Source organism: Phacochoerus africanus, chromosome 2 (assembly GCF_016906955.1).
Source record: "Phacochoerus africanus isolate WHEZ1 chromosome 2, ROS_Pafr_v1, whole genome shotgun sequence".
In the NCBI taxonomy this organism is placed as follows: Eukaryota; Metazoa; Chordata; class Mammalia; order Artiodactyla; family Suidae; genus Phacochoerus; species Phacochoerus africanus.
The window spans coordinates 98759393-98777297 of record NC_062545.1 but is presented as its reverse complement, the minus strand read 5'-3'; the positions used below and the strand labels follow the sequence as shown (position 1 = coordinate 98777297).

At 40.2% G+C, this 17905-nt stretch overlaps 1 protein-coding gene across 7 annotated transcripts in view; it reads left to right on the top strand.

Moving 5' to 3' along the window:
- The window catches only part of HDHD2 (haloacid dehalogenase like hydrolase domain containing 2), a 48101-nt gene that overhangs the window by 20654 nt on the left and 9542 nt on the right, over nucleotides 1-17905 (top strand). For all 7 annotated transcript variants that reach the window (XM_047764235.1, XM_047764242.1, XM_047764229.1 and 4 more), the window contains one exon: nucleotides 6448-6532. In XM_047764235.1, coding sequence (XP_047620191.1) covers nucleotides 6448-6532 — 85 coding nt within the window. The remainder of the gene's footprint in view (nucleotides 1-6447; nucleotides 6533-17905) is intronic.

The window sequence follows — 17905 nt, the reverse complement described above, 5'->3', positions numbered from 1 at the left end:
TTCTATTAATTTGATTACATGAGATAAACTAAGATCTGCTTGTTTTAAAATAGATGTCACTCTGTATAATGTGAAGTTTTTGCAATGACCATGAAATATTTTCAATCAAGAGAAAATAAAACTTTTCTCTTGGGAAAAATTAACAAACTCTGGAAAAACATCCTAGTTTTATGAAGCTTTGCTACTTTTTTTTTTTTTTGTAGATGATACTCAGAATGAAATGACATAGTATAGAAAAAATGGATATAAATACATCATTATAAAACTGATAACTTTGCAAGTAATGATAGGGAACTTCAGTGTAGATATACAGTTAGGCAGAACCTCAAAACTTGTACGATCAGGAAATATACCTGTTTATCAATCAGAATTGTTATTTAATAGAAACAGAAACCAGCTTTGGCTGAATTAAACAGAAAATAAACTTATTAAAATGACCTGACTGCTGACAGGACTATAAAATGGTGCAACTCCTATGGAGAAGAATTTGGCAATAGCTTTGAAAATTGCATGTGAAGCATTACTGCCCCCTGTGGGAATCTGTCTCCAAAACTGTACAAGGAGGAGTTCCCATTGTGGTTCAGTGTGTTAAGGATATGGCATTACCACAAGCTGCGGCCTAGGCCGAAGATGCAGCTCAGATCCAGGTTGCCATGGCTGCGGGTATAGGTCTCAGCTGACCGCTGACCTGAGAACTTCCATATGCCGCAGGTGCAGACATAAAAAGAAGAAAATGTACAAGGACATATGAATACAGATGTTCATTATGATCTTATTTGTAATAACAAAAGATTGGAAACAACCCAAATGTTCACTGGTAGAGACTGATTAAAGCTATGGTTATGTCCACAAAATGGAATGCTTTGTAATTGAAAGACAAATAAAAGCGAATGCTATCCTCATAGGATATATTAAGTGAAAAAAGTAAGTTATAGAAAACCTTATGTATTTTCTGTGTAAGAAAATGAGAGAGAAATGGACATATATATTTGTCTTATATTTGTGAAAGGAAGCTCAAGGAAGATACATGAAAAACTAGTAAAAATGGTTATCTAGGAGTTGCTGTTGTGGCTCAGTGGTAAAGAAACAACTGGTATCTATGAGGATGCAGGTTTGATCCCAGCAGCTGCAATTGACCTCTAGCCTGGAATCGTCCATATGCTGCAGGTGCGGCCCTAAGAAGCAAAAAAAAAAAAAAAGTTATCTAAAGTGGGAGGGAGGGCAGGAAGAGGAGAGGTGATTTCTTTAAAAGTACCTTATTATCTTTGGAACCATGTAAATATTTTACATATTTAGAAGACAACTAAAAAGTTAAAAACAGGGGTTCCCGTTGTGGTTCAGTAGGTTGAGAACCCGACGTTGTCGCCATGAGGATGCGGGTTCGATCCATTGCCTCGCTTGGTGGGTTAAGGACTGGGCGTTGCCATGAGCTGTGTCATAGACTCCAGCTGCAGCTCTCATTAGACCCCTGGCTCAGAAAACTTCCATATGCTGCAGGTTTCAGCTTGCTATAAAAAAGAAAAGAAAACCAATCCCTGAAAACCGAAAATAGGTTGAAGCAAGTGAACTCTGTGTAAAGTTAGTAATATCTATATAAAGTTAGTGATGTAACCACTTGGAGAAAAAAATTACTCAAATGACTTTATTTTTTTGTCTTTTGAGGGCCACACCTGTGGCATGTGGAGGTTCCTAGGCTAGGGGTCTAATTGGAGGTATAGCAGCTGGTGTACGCCAGAGCCCCAGTACATCTGAGCTGTGTCTTCGACCTACATCACAGCTCACGGCAACACCGGATCCTCAACCCTCTGAGTGAGGCCAGGGATCGAACCCTCAACCTCATGGTTCCTAGTCAGATTCGTTTCCACTGAGCCATGATGGAACTTCTACTTCAAATGCACTATATTTTTTCGAATACAGTATTTTGACATTCATAGTGGGATAAATTCTAGGGGTAAAAGAACTGCAAAGAAGTCTAAAGCTGCATTCGGTAGTCTTGGTATTTTTAGTGGTGTTGACAATATTTTATAATTATGGGTATATTACAGGATAAAGCAAAGTAGCAGTTATGCTAGTGTTGTTAATACTCTAGATTTTAAGTGTCAATGAAAAGATAAAAATATGAATATCAAATAAGTTGTGTATTAATTTTGAATTAAAAATATTATCAACTTCCTTGTTCTCCTAAAAAATACCTATTATTTTGATCTCCTACTGAAAAGGTATTGAAGTAGTGAAACCCAATGGTCAGACATGGTGTCTTCTGTGGTTTCCCACTTTAGTTCCATGGAGAAATAGCTGATTTCAGATTTAGGCAGGCATTGTATAAAATGAGTCTGGGATAACTAATTGCGTTAGCAAGAAAACTATTCAAGACTTAGGTCATGCCTAAAGGGCACTGAAGCCAATTTGAAGGGATAATGTTAGCATGAAAAAGAAAAATTATTTCAGTAGATCACAATACATCATGTGTATGAAAAGTTTGAAATGATACTCAGTCTCACAAAACTCATTGGTCACTATTGGAAGTTTTTAGGGAAGTACCTCGTTCTAAAAAATGATAAATGAAACAAGTGTTTATTCTGCCTTTCCTATTTTAACTGTGTTTTAGAATATTGAAATATTTGATGAGAAGTTCTTTATAGGAGAATTCTAACTAGTAAGTACAAAAGGAATTGCAGAATTAGAAAATTACTGTTTGACAAACCTTGATGAAATAGGTAACAACATCAATAGTTTTTTTTTTTTTGTCTTTTTAGGGCCGCACCCACAGCATATGCAGATTCCCAGGCTAGGGGTCGAATCAGAGCAATAGCTGATGGCCTACACCACAGGCACAGCAGTGCGGGATCCAAGCCGTGTCTGTGACATACACCACAGCCCACGGCCATCCTGGGTCCTTAACCTACTGAGCAAGGCCAGGGATGGAACCTGCGTTGTCCTCATGGATGTTAGTCGGCTTCGTTAACCACTGAGCCACGACGGGAACTCCAATATCAATAGATTTTAAACACTTCAGGTGAAGAGTTGATATGGAACTTCAAAACAGAGGGATCAGGCTAATACCACCTGAACTTACTGAGCAATCTTAACATCACCAGAAGTAGAATACCCAGAACTCCTGAGCTTCATGATGTGATAGAATAGGAAATTCATAGGCGTTGCCCATGAAATAATCTTGCCCAGTAATTGAATGTGAACTTATGAAGCCTCTAGATCCAATTACTGATTTATAGGAAATAATAATAAATAATAAGTGTAAAGGGCAAGTTTCCACTGTGGCTCAGTGGTTAACGCATCTGACTAGGAACCATGACATTTCAGGTTTGATCCCTGGCCTCGCTCAGTTGGTTAAGGATCCGGCATTGCCGTGAACTGTGGTGTAGGTCACAGACACAGCTCGGATCCTGAGTTGCTGTGGCTATGGCATAAGCCAGCGGCTGTAGTTCCGATTCGACTCCTAGCCTGGGAACCTCCATATGCCGCTAGTGTGGCCCTAGAAAAGACCAAAAAGAATAAGAAAAAAAGAGTACAGGAACAAATTAAATAACATTACAAACAGCCAAATCCAGAACGGGGGACCTTTTCCAAGGTTAATGATCTAGTTGCTCTAGTAAGTGGAGAGGAATGCTGCTGTAGAATGACAACAGTCAAGTGCAATATATGGACCATGTTGGGTGCCAATTACATATTAGATGAAAAGAGGCATTTTGAGACATTTGGGGAAATTCAAATGTGGACTAGGGTAGTTCCCGCTATGGCACAGCAGAAATGATGAGGTTTCAGGTTCAATCCCTGGCCTCGTTCAGTGGGTTAAGGATCCAGCGTTGCCGTGAGCTGTGGTGTAGGTTGCAGACGTGGCTTGGCTCCTGCATTGCTGTGGCTATGGTGTAGGCCAGCACCTACAGCTCTGCTTCAACCCTTAGCCTGGGACCTTCCATATGCCTCAGGTTGCATGGGTGGTTCAGTGGTAGAATTCTCACCTGCCATGTGCCTTGGGTATGGCCCTAAAAAGCAAAAAAACAAAACAAAACAAAAATGTGGACTAGGTATTGAGTAATATTGAAGAATTAGTGACACTGTTGATATAATAATGTGGGTTATTTTTAGGCCTTTATCAGTTAAAGATACTGACATATGAAGGGGTGAGATGATATGGTGTCAGGGGTTTACTTTAAAAAGACTTTTTAGGCAGCTGCAGCTCCAATTTGACCCCTAGCCTGGGAACTTCCATATGCTGCACATGCGGCCCTTAAAATAAAGAGACTTTTAAAAATGTTGAGAACGGTAGCTAAGATTGGCAAAATGTTGATGACTGTCAAAGCTGGGTGATGGGTACATCGGGGTCATTAAGGGGTAGTCTTTGTATTTTTTAAATACTTGTTTAAATGCCCATGACAAAAAGAAAAAAACAGGTGTTTGAGTGGGCCACAGACCTGCCCATGGAAACTACAGATGAGTGTCAGAGGCTATTCTGTGAAGAGCAGTGTGACATCTCATGCTGAAGAACTGACCAGGTGCCGCCCCGTCCCCCCGGCCTGCCATGCCTTCACTCCTGCCATGTCCACAGAACTGCCCATGGGAACTAGAGATGGGTCTCAGGGGCTGTTCTCTGAGGAGCAGTGCAACAAGCCATGCTGCAGAACTGACCAAGGGCACCAGGTGCCTGCCCCGTACCATCCCCGCCAAGCGCAGACCTCTGCAACTTGTTTGTGGTTTCAGCTAGCACTGCTGCTTCAGAATTTCCGGTGGAGTTCTCCCTGCTGCTTTATGTTCCTAGATCCCAATTTAAAGCCCTGGGTGGGTGACTTTGATTGGCAGAACCTCTGTCTCAGCCAGTACCCATAGCTGCAGAGAGGCTGGAAGAGTAAGTACCTGGTGTTTTCACCCTCTGAGGAGAGGGTGAGCTCTGCTTCTTACCACGCCTTATGAGCTAGTGAATTCCCCATATTATGAAAATGATATTCAGAAACTGAGCTACCAAAAATGATGACAAACATTCATTTCCAGAGTACTGCAAAACAATTTTTATTAGGATCTTTTTACTTTATTGAAGAAAGTTAAAAGATTCTAGTTGTGTCAGCAGTGGGCTGGAGTTGGCATATATGAGCAGAACCCCAGGTCTGAAAGAAATCTTTGTTATTTGGTGTAAGACTAAATTTGCAACATCTTTTTCTTTTTTTTTTTTGTTTGGTCTTTTTGCCTTTTCTAGGGCTGCTCCCTCGGCATATGGAGGTTCCCAGGCTAGGGGTCTAATTGGAGCTGTAGCTGCTGGCCTACACCATAGCCACAGCAATGCAGGATTTGAGCCGCATCTGCGACCTACACCACAGCTCACGGCAATGCTGGATCCCTAACGCACTGAGCAATGTCAGGGATTGAACCCTCAACCTCATGGTTCCTAGTTGGATTTGTTAACCACTGTGCCACGACGGGAACTCCCATTCTTTTTTTCTTTTCTTTCTTTTTTTTTTTGCAACCTCTTTATATACATAAAAATATCTGAAGAAGATGAGTTTTGAAGGGGATGGAAATATCTTTGTTAATTTTGAATATCTTTCCTGGGGTAGATGGATATAATAATAATAACACAAAAAACTCCTAACTGTAGCCACAGATTTTATTTTCTTCCTTCAACAAACTTTTAACCAGTTACTCAGTACTCATGGCTGCTGGTAAGGAGGAAATTGGAAATCTTGGGTATCAGCTCTATTTCTTCCCCTCATATTTTGGTAGAATTGAAAATGAGAATGCTTAAAAGCAGGCAGTAAGAGAGGCAAATAGGAATCAGCATATGGATAATTCACAGGCTCTTCCATCAGACTTTTAATAGCTATGATGATGAATGTACCTGTTTGATTCTTGTGTCTGAGGTCCTCTCATCAGTTACCAAGGCTTTAAAACATGCTTTAATAATAGAATAATATTTGTGAAACTAAAAGTGGACTAGGCATTATGTAGAAAACTGGAATCTAACAGTGGGTTCCATATTTATCATGAGTGTGTTAGCTTCAGCTGTGACAATTAGAAAGCCTAATTTCCCTTGCCTCTAATTTCAGTCCCTCATCAGTTGCTATTGATCTGATAGCTCATAGAGAACTCATCATCGCTCTTCTTGTTGATTGTAATCAGTAAAGGTTTTTGAAGTTAGAAATTGTTACTTGTTTGAGAACCTCAGCTTACAGGTCTCAGTTCAGATCTTCTAGTAACTGAGTAGCTATAAGACCATGCAAAAGGAATATACAAAAATACTAGGAGACTGGTTTTTTTTTTTTTTTTCCTTTAAAGTATCACTTAGATTTCCAAAATAGACTGGGCAGGATAATCTCTTAAACTTCAGATTATGGGTACAGCAAACATTTGTACTTAATTGACTAAAAGTACTTCATTAATAAAATGTGACATTACTGTTAATTGCACTTTTCCATAATTTTTTCTTTCTATGCCCAGGAATCCAAACAGGTGATCCTAATGCTGTGGTCATAGGATTGGCACCAGAACATTTTCATTATCAAATTCTGAATCAAGCATTCCGGTAAGTCTTTAGCTACTTATTTTTCATGTGATCATATACCTCCTTCTTCTCTTCTTAAGTCTTTGTCATGTCACGTTACATGTATTTTACTTTCTGGCCACCTAAATTGTACATGAGGACAGGTAATCTTAAAGATCACTTCAAGGAGTTCCCGTTGTGACACTTCATGTCACGTTACATGTATTTTACTTTCTGGCCACCTAAATTGTACATGAGGACAGGTAATCTTAAAGATCACTTCAAGGAGTTCCCGTTCAGTGGTTAACGAATCCGACTAGAAACCGTGAGGTTGCGGGTTCGGTCCCTGCCCTTGCTCAGTGGGTTAACGATCCGGCGTTGCCGTGAGCTGTGGTGTAGGTCGCAGACGCGGCACAGATCCCTCGTTGCTGTGGGTCTGGCGTAGGCCGGTGGCTACAGCTCCGATTCGACCCCTAGCCTGGGAACCTCCATATGCCGCGGGAGCGGCCCAAGAAATAGCAAAAAGACAAAAAAAAAAAAAAAAAATCACTTCAAGACCAAATGAAATAAGTATTACTATCTCAGTTTTTTTTTTTTTCCCACTGTACAGCAAGGGGGTCAGGTTATCCTTACATGTATACATTACAATTACATTTTTTCCCCCACCCTTTCTTCTGTTGCAACATGAGTATCTAGACAAAGTTCTCAATGCTATTCAGCAGGATCTCCTTGTAAGTCTATTCTAAGTTGTGTCTGATTAGCCCAAGCTCCCAATCCCTTCCACTCCCTCCCCCTCCCATCAGGCAGCCACAAGTCTCTTCTCCAAGTCCATGATTTTCTTTTCTAAGGAGATGTTCATTTGTGCTGGATATTAGATTCCAGTTATAAGTGACATCATATGGTATTTGTCTTTGTCTTTCTGGCTCATTTCACTCAGTATGGGATTCTCTAGTTCCATCCATGTTGCTGCAAATGGCATTATGTCATTCTTTTTTATGGCTGAGTAGTATTCCATTGTGTATATATACCACATCTTCCGAATCCAATCGTCTGTCGATGAACATTTGGGTTGTTTCCATGTCCTGGCTATTGTGAATAGTGCTGCAATGAACATGCGGGTGCACGTGTCTCTTTTAAGTAGAGTTTTGTCCGGATAGATGCCCAAGAGTGGGATTGTGGGGTCATATTGGAAGTTCTATGTATAGATTTCTAAGGTATCTCCAAACTGTTCTCCATAGTGGCTGTACCAGTTTACATTCCCACCAAGAGTGTAGGAGGGTTCCCTTTTCTCCACAGCCCCTCCAGCACTTGTTATTTGTGGATTTATTAATGATGGCCATTCTGACTGGTGTGAGGTGATATCTCATGGTAGTTTTGATTTGCATTTCTCTTATAACCAGCGATGTTGAGCATTTTTTCATGTGTTTGTTGGCCATCTGTATATCTTCTTTGGAGAAATGTCTATTCAGGTCTTTTGCCCCTTTTTCCATTGATTGATTGGTTTTTTTTGCTGTTGGATTGTATAAGTTGTTTATATATTCTAGAGATTAAGCCCTTGTCGGTTGCATCATTTGAAACTGTTTTCTCCCATTCTGTAAGTTGTCTTTTTGTTTTCTTTTGGGTTTCCTTTGCTGTGCAAAAGCTTTTCAGTTTGATGAGGTCCCATGGGTTTATTTTTGCTCTAATTTCAATTGCTTTGGGAGACTGACCTGAGAAAATATTCATGATGTTGATGTCCGAGAGTGTTTTGCCTGTGTTTTCTTCTAGGAGTTTGATGGTGTCCTGTCGTCTATTTAAGTCTTTCAGCCATTTGGAGTTTATTTTTGTGGATGGTGTGAGGGTGTGTTCTAGTTTCATTGCTTTGCATGCAGCTGTCCAGGTTTCCCAGCAATGCTTGCTGAATAGACTTTCTTTTTCCCATTTGATGTTCTTGCCTCCCTTGTCAAAGATTAATTGACCATAGGTGTCAGTATCTCAGTTTTTTAAAAATAAAGATGTTAAAATGTGATGATCATTAGGATTTTTCTGGTTTGTGTATCAGTAATCTGGGGCAGAAATTCATAATAAAATTACAGCTCTAAAGCTGTCAGTTTTTTATTATCACTCTTATGATTCTTCACTGGCTATGATCTCTGAAGGAAGATAGGACCCAGGCTAACAAACCAAAAGCAATAAATGTGATTCCTCCTCCAGCAGGAATCCAGACTTATCAAAAAAAGTTGGCATAATGGTAGTCTGATCTGGGATGATGGCAGGAGGGAAGAAGAAAACGAGGTTCAGGTAGCATCAGCATGACTTGGTGGACAATTGGGTCAAGGGGGTGTAGAACAGTGAGTCAAGCAGGACATCCTGGTATCTAACCTGAGCTTGTGTGATAAAGAACACAGCCTGTGTGGGTTCTGGAGGTAATGAGTTTAGGGTTATGGTGTTTGAACTGCCGGGCTAGAGAAGTGGAGATGTTCTAATGGCTGTTGGTAGAAATATGGGGAACCACAAGTAAGGTAAATCTTCAGTGTTAACAAGTAAGGTAAATCTTCAATGTGTGTGCATTTTACCTGCATGAACCTTTTACTGCTGCTCCCAAAAGGAAGACTACATTCTGGTTCTCGTTCTTCCTAAAATAAATCAGATCAGAATTTATTCGCAGGTCTGCTTCAGAGTAAGAGTGTGATTTTTTTTTCCCTTGGATTTTTCATTTTTTATAGATTTTTCATTTTTCATCTTGCCTTTTATCTCTCGTCAAACAATAAACTGTAATTTACCTTTAATTTTTTTTTTTGGTCTTTTTTGTCTTTTTTGCTTTTTCAAGAGCTGCTCCCCCAGCATATGGAGGGTCCCAGGCTAGGGGTCCAGTTGGAGCTGTAGCTGCCGGCCTACACCACAGCCACAGCAACGCGGGATCCAAGCCCAATCTGTGACCTGCACCACAGGTCACATCAACGCCGGATCCTTAACCCACTGAGCAAGGTCAGGGATTGAACCTGCAACCTCATGGTTCCCAGTCGGATTCGTTAACCACTGAGCCATGGCGGGAACTCCTGCCTTTAAATTTTTGATAAGTATTCCTACATACTGCATAGGTGTACATTGAACTAACTTAAATTTTTTTTAATAGCTTGGTAAATTTTTGCTGTTTGACATCATTTGCATACCAGTGCAACAAAGATCTACAAGAATCATTCTAACTTATATTTGATGTAGAATTCATTTCTTGATGTATATATTGTAAAATCAGAATGTTTGTTGGAAACTTTATTTTTTTTTTCTTTAAAAAATTTTTTTTAATTGTATTTCCCCAATACAACTTTTTTCTACTGTACAGCATGGTGACTAAGTTACACGTACACATATACATTCTATTTTCTCCTATTATCTTGCTCCATCATAAGTGACTAGACATAATTCCCAGTGCTACACAACAAGATCTCATTGCTAATCCATTCCAAAGGCAATAGTTTGCATCTATTAAGCCCAAGCTCCCAATCCATCCCACTCCCTCCCCCTCTCCCTTGGCAACCACAAGTCTATTCTCCAAGTCCATGATTTTCTTTTCTGTGGAAAAGTTCCTTTGTGCTGTATATTAGATTCCAGATATAAGTGATATCATAAGGTATTTGTCTTTCTCTTTTTGACTTACTTCACCCAGGATGAGAGTCTCTAGTTCCATCCATGTTGCTTGCAAATGGCATTGTTTTGTTCTTTTTATGGCTGAGTAGTATTCTATTGTGTATATACCACATCTTCCTGATCCAGTCATACGTCGATGGACATTTGGGTTGTTTCCATGTCTTTGGCTATTGTGAATAGTGCTGCAGTGAACATGCAGGTGCATGTGTCTTTTTTAAGGAAAGTTTTGTCTGGATATATGCCCAAGAGTGGAATTGCTGGGTCATATGGTAGATCCATGTATTTGGAAACTAAACTCAGTACAAGGTTCACGCATTTGTGCACATTAGTTGACCTTGAAGATGGCTCTCCCATGCAATCTATGTGGCCAGAAATAGCACTGTGGAAACAGTCAACTTTTTTTCCATTTGCACATTAATTTAATTTAATTTAATTTATCTTTTTTTATTATTATTATTTTCATAGTTATTTCCCCAATCCAGTTTTTTTCTACTGTACAGCATGGTGACCCAGTTACACATACATGTACACATTCTATTTTCTCACATTATCATGCTCCATCATAAGTGACTAGACAGTTCCCAGTGTATTTACACATTAATTTTAGATCCTCGGTTAATGGAAACTATAGTTCCTTAATGCATTCTTATTTGTGACCATCTTAGTCACTATGATAGTTAAGCCTTTGTTTAAATAGAAACAAATTTTTTTTTTTTTTTTTTTAAGGGCTGTACCCGTGGCATATGGAGTTTCCCAGGCTAGGGGTTGAAACGGAGCTATAGCTGCCAGCCTACGCCACAGCAACATAGGATCTGAGCTGCGTCTGTGACCTACATCTCAGCTCACAGCAATGCCAGATTCTCAACCCCCTGAGTGAGGCCAGGGATTGAACCCGCATCCTCATGGATACTAGTCGGGTTCGTCAACCACTGAGCCACGACGGGAACTGCAAAAACAAACTCGCTTTTTATAATTCCTCAGTAGACATTATTTCCCAGAGATCCACTGCTATGCCAGTTTGGTTTAATATTAGAAATTCTTTGTTTTGCCTGCTTCAGTTTTCTACTCTAGCTTCTTGGGGGACAGGGGGATAATCTCACTTGCTCCTTAAGTAAAATTTATAACTCTACCAAAATTTACAACTCTATTTTCATTTAAAATAGAGGACCTGCTATTATGTCTTACTTCTGCATTTACCCTCTACTATATTTTATTCATTTCTTGAACTACAGAATTCAAGGAGAAGATATTGATTGATTTTTAGCTGGTAATTTGGGAAGGACATATTTAATAGGAAGTTGGGAGGTCTCTGTCTTAGATAAATACTAGACTCAGGGTAATAAAAATGCATGCTGACATAATACTGCCTTAGTAATTGCTCGGATGCTGTCTAATTAGTACACTTCCCTAACCATATTGATTTTTTAAACACTACATTTTAAAGCATTATAGTGCATTTATAGGTCAACTCTAATTTCACAAATGCACTTAACAGCTGGGTGGAAAGTTAACAGAAGGATTTTAGGTCTTGCCCTCCTTTGCATATTGATGTCTCCACAGAGACCATGCCTTCCAGCCAATGACTACAGCTTTTTGGATGGTGAGTGGCAAATATAGACATCTCAAAGAAACCGCCAACTAGTTAAATTACTATTCAGGTTCATAATGAGAATAAACGGTACATTTTAAACCCTTTGCATAGCTACCTTGAATGCCCCCTAAATTTAGAGGCATATTGCCCTCAGGCAGATATATCAACCTTCCATGTTATACTGCCTCTGCTTTACTATATTTTGAATGGGTAGCACCCCCTGCCCCAAAGTGCATAGTATACTCTGTCTGCAAATATGTCTTAAATATCTGAATGAACTTGAGAATACTAAATTTTAAAGAATCGATTTTGGGGAAGGATATGAACCACTTATAAAAGAGTAGACATGATTTAGGTTTGGAGTCAGTGAAACATTCAAATCCTGACACCCACTGATGGCTTTTTTCCTTTTACCTAATGCTAAAAGATACAAAGTGTAATATAATGAATATTATATTAATATAAAACATGCAAGATAATACTCTATACTGTCTAGAAATACCTGCATATGTGTTATAAGAAATGCAAGACGGGAGTTGATATAATAATATCAACCAGTTTAAGAAATAAAAATTATCAGCACATTTGAAATCCCCTTTATATCCCTCAACCAAGACTCAAAAGTAAAATAAGGGTTATGACTTTTGTTTTTATTATTGTCTTGCATTTCTTTTTCTTTCTTTTTTTTTCTTTTTCTTTTTTTGTAGCATATAGAGGTTCCCAGGCTAGGGGTCCAATTGGAACTACAGCTGCCGGCCTACACCACAGCCACAGCAACTTGGGCTCCAAGCTGCGTCTGTGACCTACGCCACATCTCATGGCAATGCCGGATCCTTAACCTACTGAGCAAGGCCAGGGATCAAACCCACAACCTCATGGTTCGGATTCATTTCTGCTGTGCCACAATGGGAACTCCCGTCTTGCATTTCTTATAACACATATGCAGGTATTTCTAGACAGTATAGAGTATTACTTGCATGTTTTATACTTTCTATGTTCTTCAGTTTGGTTTCCTCCCTAGAAATTTTGTGTGATTCATCAATACGAATGCCTATAGCTCCAGTTCATTCATTTTCACAGTGGTAGACCTAGTGTGTAGCAAGGTCCTTTTTCGTATTCTGACCTGTTAGAAATCCAAAGCTTAAGGATTTTAGTAATGGACCAATTTTTTTAAAATTATTATTTATTTATTTATTTATTTATTTTTGTTGTTGTTGTTGTTGTTGTTGTTGTTGCTATTTCTTGGGCCACTCCCGCGGCATATGGAGGTTCCCAGGCTAGGGGTTGAATCGGAGCTGTAGCCACCGGCCTATGTCAGAGCCACAGCAACGCGGGATCCGAGCCGCGTCTGCAACCTACACCACAGCTCACGGCAACGCCGGATCGTTAACCCACTGAGCAAGGGCAGGGACCGAACCCGCAACCTGATGGTTCCTAGTCGGATTCGTTAACCACTGCGCCACGACGGGAACTCCCATTAATGGACCAATTTTAATTAAAATTTCATGTTCTCTATTAAGGAGAAAGGCCATCTGGGCAAGCAGAGCACTTAATCTAACTTGAATTTAGTAATAACAAGACTGAAAAAATATCTCTGACCTCAAAAGTAATATGCCTTCATTGTGGAAATATTCAAATGCTGGAAAAAGAAAAATGAATAAAAAAAATTACCTATAGTTCTCCACCTAAGAGAACTACAATAACATTTTAGTACATAGCTAGTTTGTTTACATGCACATATACATTTAGACAAAAGTAAGAATGTATATATACTGTGGTAACTTGCTTTTAAAAACCCAGCAATATATTGTGTGTGTTTTTTTATGTTCTTAAATATTCTTCTAAAACCTGTTTTCCCAGAGCATATTCCACTTTAAAAAGTGCAATTAATTGTGTAGCCATGAATTTCCAATTGTTACTTCCAGGTTTTTTTTTTTTTTTTTTAAGGCCTTACCCACCCATGGTACATGGAAGTTCCCAGGCAGGGGGTTAATCGGAGCTGTAGCCTCCAGTCTACACCACAGCCACAGCCACAGCAACAGCAACGCAGGATCCAACCTACTCTGCAGCTCATGGCAACGCCAGATCCTTAACCCAATGAGCAAGGCCAGGGATCAAACCTGAGGCCTCATGGATCCTAGTCGGGTTCGTTAACCACTGAGCTATAATGGAGACTCCTTTTTTGTCTGTTTTTTTTTTTTTTTTTGAGTATTTCCAGGTTTTTGAAATTAGTTTTTAACCTAAAAAGGAACTTCTTTTTGGCTTTTTTTAAGGTGTTGCGGCATATGGAAGCTCTCAGACTATGAGTCAAATCAGAGTTGTAGCTGCTGGCTTACTCCACAGCTACAGCAGTGCCAGATCCGAGCGTGTCTGTGACCTGTACCACAGCTCGAGGCAACGCCGGATCCCTAACCCACTGAGCGAGGCCAGGGATCGAACCAGCATCCTCATGGTTAGTAGTCAGATTCGTTTGTGCTAAGCCACGACGGACGTTTCGATGGAGATTTTTTTGCTTTGTTTTTTTTTTTGGAAGTAAGAAATACAGTGATGAGGCCATGATGGAGATTACATTCTAGTGAGGAAGACAAACCAAACATAATTGAGTACTGATTACAAACCAGGGGAAATGATATAAAGGAAAAAGGGGATGAGATACAGGTGAGATGTGAGAAGGAAGTCCACCTTCCAGGGAGGTCGAGAATGACTTCTTTGATGTGCTGACACTGAAGCTGAGACCTGGCAGATGAGCGGGAGATAGTTGTGCGAACTGTGTGGGGCACTGTTTCAGAGGGAGGGAATGCCACAGCTGAAGCAGGAACGAGTTTGGCCTCTTTTTAGGAACTGAGAAAAGAATATTGTTATCTGGTACACAGTCAGAGATAGGGAAGGTGGAGTTACCTTCATGGCTCAGCAGTAATGAACCCAATAGTATCCATGAGGATGCAGGTTAGATTTCTGGCCTCGCTCAGTGGGTCGGGGATCTGGTGTTGCTGTGAGCTGTGGTGTAGGCCGGCAGCTGTAGCTCTGATTCGACCTCTAGTCTAGGAATCTCCATATGCGGCAGGCGCAGCCCTAAAAGCAAAAACAAATAAATACATACATACATATGAAAGAAAGAAAGGGAAGGCGATTTGAGACAGGAGATGTAGACGGTGGCCAGATAAGGTACAAGGCCTTACAGGCTGCAGCCAAGACTTTGGATTTTATACTCTTTGCAGTGAGAAGTGATTGAAGGGTTTTAAGCAGGGGAGGGACATGATCCCATCTGTACTTTTTAGGACTGCTGCTATTGCCTGTACAAAAAAAGAAGTTCCCAGGCTAGGAGTCGAAATGGAGTTACAGCTGCTGGCCTACACCACAGCCACAGGAATAGGGCAAGGGCAGAAAGCAGGAAGATGAATTCGACTATTGCAGAGTTCAGCAGAGTAAGACCATTTTGAGATATATTTTATTTTTGTTTTGGACTTGGAAATGACTGAGTTTGCTGATGAATAGGGGATGTGGGAGCATGAGGAAGAGTGAGAAATCCTGGGTGGCTGCTAGGTGTCTGGCTCGAGCATCGGGGCTGATGTACTGAGTTAGGAAAGATGGGAGGAGGGTTATTTTGGGATCTAGAAGGAAAGGACTCACTAGTTTGATGATGAACTTATGGGAGGTTTTTGACAGTAACTTAAGCTGCCCTGTAATTGCATTTCCATATGTACCTTCTTCAGCAGAAATGGTGAAAAGTTGATCATTTTTCTAGAAAGGTTATTTTATTTGGAAGAGTGCTAGACTGGCTTTCAGGAGCTCTGGGTTCCAGCTCCTTTGTCTTGGCCAGCGTCTCCGAGTGATCTCCTCATATGGAAAATGGGCCGTGTTGGACTTGAGGCCCTTTAAGGTCCTTTCAGTAATGTGCCGTGCTCTGAATTTAAGTTTATCCTCTTCAGTTTTCTCTCCTGCTGCCTAGCATTTTTATATTTGGCCCTGCTCCCTTGCTAGGTTTTGTTTTGTTTTTTAATAGCTTTTTACCCTTTGCCTCCATGGAATGTAGAGCCATACATTTTTGCATCAGGCCTTCTTTGTGTCTTTTTCTCTTTTTTTCTCGTTTCTTGCACGTCAGTGGGCTTGTAGTTAAACACAGACAGAAAAATTCTGATTTCTTGTTGATGCATTACTTCTGGTAACAAAACAAAGCATGTTACCCTCTCTAGAAGATGTGAAAACACTCACAGGTAGTGAGGTGTCTATGTTTTTATATTTTTGAAAATATTTAACTATACGATTTTTTTGTTTGTTTTTGTTTTTGTTTTGCTTTTTAGGGCTACACCTGCAGCATATGGAGGTTCCCAGGCTAGGGGTCAAAATGGAGTTACAGCTGCCGGCCTATACCACAGCCACAGCAACACCAGATCCCCGACCCACTGAGCAGGGCCAGGGATAGAACCCGCATCCTCTCGGATACTAGTTGGATTCGTTTCCGCTGCACCGTGACGGGAGGTCTCTAAAAAAATCTTTTAATGTGTGTCCTAGGAAACATCTACCTTTCAGGCCATCCTGAACATACCTTGGCTCTTCAAAAATGCAATACCGCTTATGCTGTGCAGAGAAGAATGACAGAAGCAGGAACCACTTCCCCGAGAGATGCCTCTCTCTCCAGCCTTGTGTAGAACGAGTTCCCATTTAGAGAAATGTAGAAGAGCCCGCAGTTTCAGCCCTTCCCAGGGAAGGCACTGAAGTAACTGCCTGGGAATTAAGTACATGCATCAATCAAGCCACTAAGTCTTATCCCCAGTTAATATATAATAAAATATTAACAAAGCTAAGTCAAATGAGTTTTTAGTTTGGCTATATAGGTGGAAAGCAATTTTGAGGTCTGTTGCATAAAGAATTCCAGTTCCGTGGTAGAGCAGCAAATAAATGGGATTGGGGGCAGGGTGATGAAAGGGGTGATAGATAAATCACCCATTATTATATCATTGCTTCCAGCTGTGGTTCTCCAAGGCCAGCATAGTGGCTTTATCAGATTTCCTAACTGTTGGATTTTAAGGTCTGCTTCGTACTAATATTAGTGAATAAAGCTGAAAGCTTTGCCCTGTGCTGTGAGCAATTTGTAGTAACTAACAATAAGGCCCTGTAATAGTCCAGTATTGGTTTTTACTTAATAAAATATTTAATCATAAATGTCTGAGTTCTTCATTTCCCACAGGAAGGCATTTCCATGCCCACTGACAAGAATAATTTAGCAGTTTCATAGCTGAGCGCTTAATTACTCATAATTGTGAAGGGTAAGATGTGATGAATTCTTCCTCGATGGACATACTAAATATTTTAACTAAGTAGATTACTTAAAGTAAATTAAGCTAGTGAGATCATTTATTTTATTGGTTAAAAGCAGTGTAAGAAGAGTATCATGGCCCGCATTCCATTAGATGATAATGTGTGTGACTACAGGCGGCACTGTCGGAACGGATGGCACATTTTTTTGGATGGGGGTTGGTGGGTATTAAGAGGTTTGTGGGTTTGTGGGGATTTGTTTTGTTATGTTTGCCTGAGTCACAAATGAGGCTCCTTAGCTATATGTAGAGTTTGGTTCTCTAGAGGACAACTCTTTTTTTTTTTTTTGTCTTTTTTGCCATTTCTTGGGCCCCTCCCTCGGCATATGGAGGTTCCCAGGCTAGGGGTCGAATCGGAGCTATAGCCAGCCTACGCCAGAGCCATAGCAACAAGGGATCCAAGCCGTGTCTGCAACCTACACTGCAGCTCATGGCAACACCGGATCCTTAACCCATTGAGCAAGGCCTAATTTGCATAGTAGCAGTGGAAGCGATCAAAAGGTTGAATGAAGAGGAAAGATCCCGGCAGAAAATATTTGTAAAATCCTCTATGAACTTTCTGAATTAGAAAGAATATTCTATTTTGGAGTAGAGGAAAGAGGCATCCAGGTATTTTAGGAGTTAGCTGAATTGTCACCACAGCAACAGTTGCATCGTATTGCAAAAGATTCACGCTCCTGCTTACCATTAGGGAGGTTGAAACAACTTGTCTCATTAAGTTAAGCTTCTTTCCTAGAGTATCTTATTTAGCTTTACTTCTCTTAATTCTCTTTCCCTGGTGATTTGGGGAAAGTGTCTGAAACCACTAAAGGTAAAAGGTTGAAGCAATCCCAAATTTAATAATCTATCACCTTTCTTTAGTGTACTGAGTGTTAATTCCCA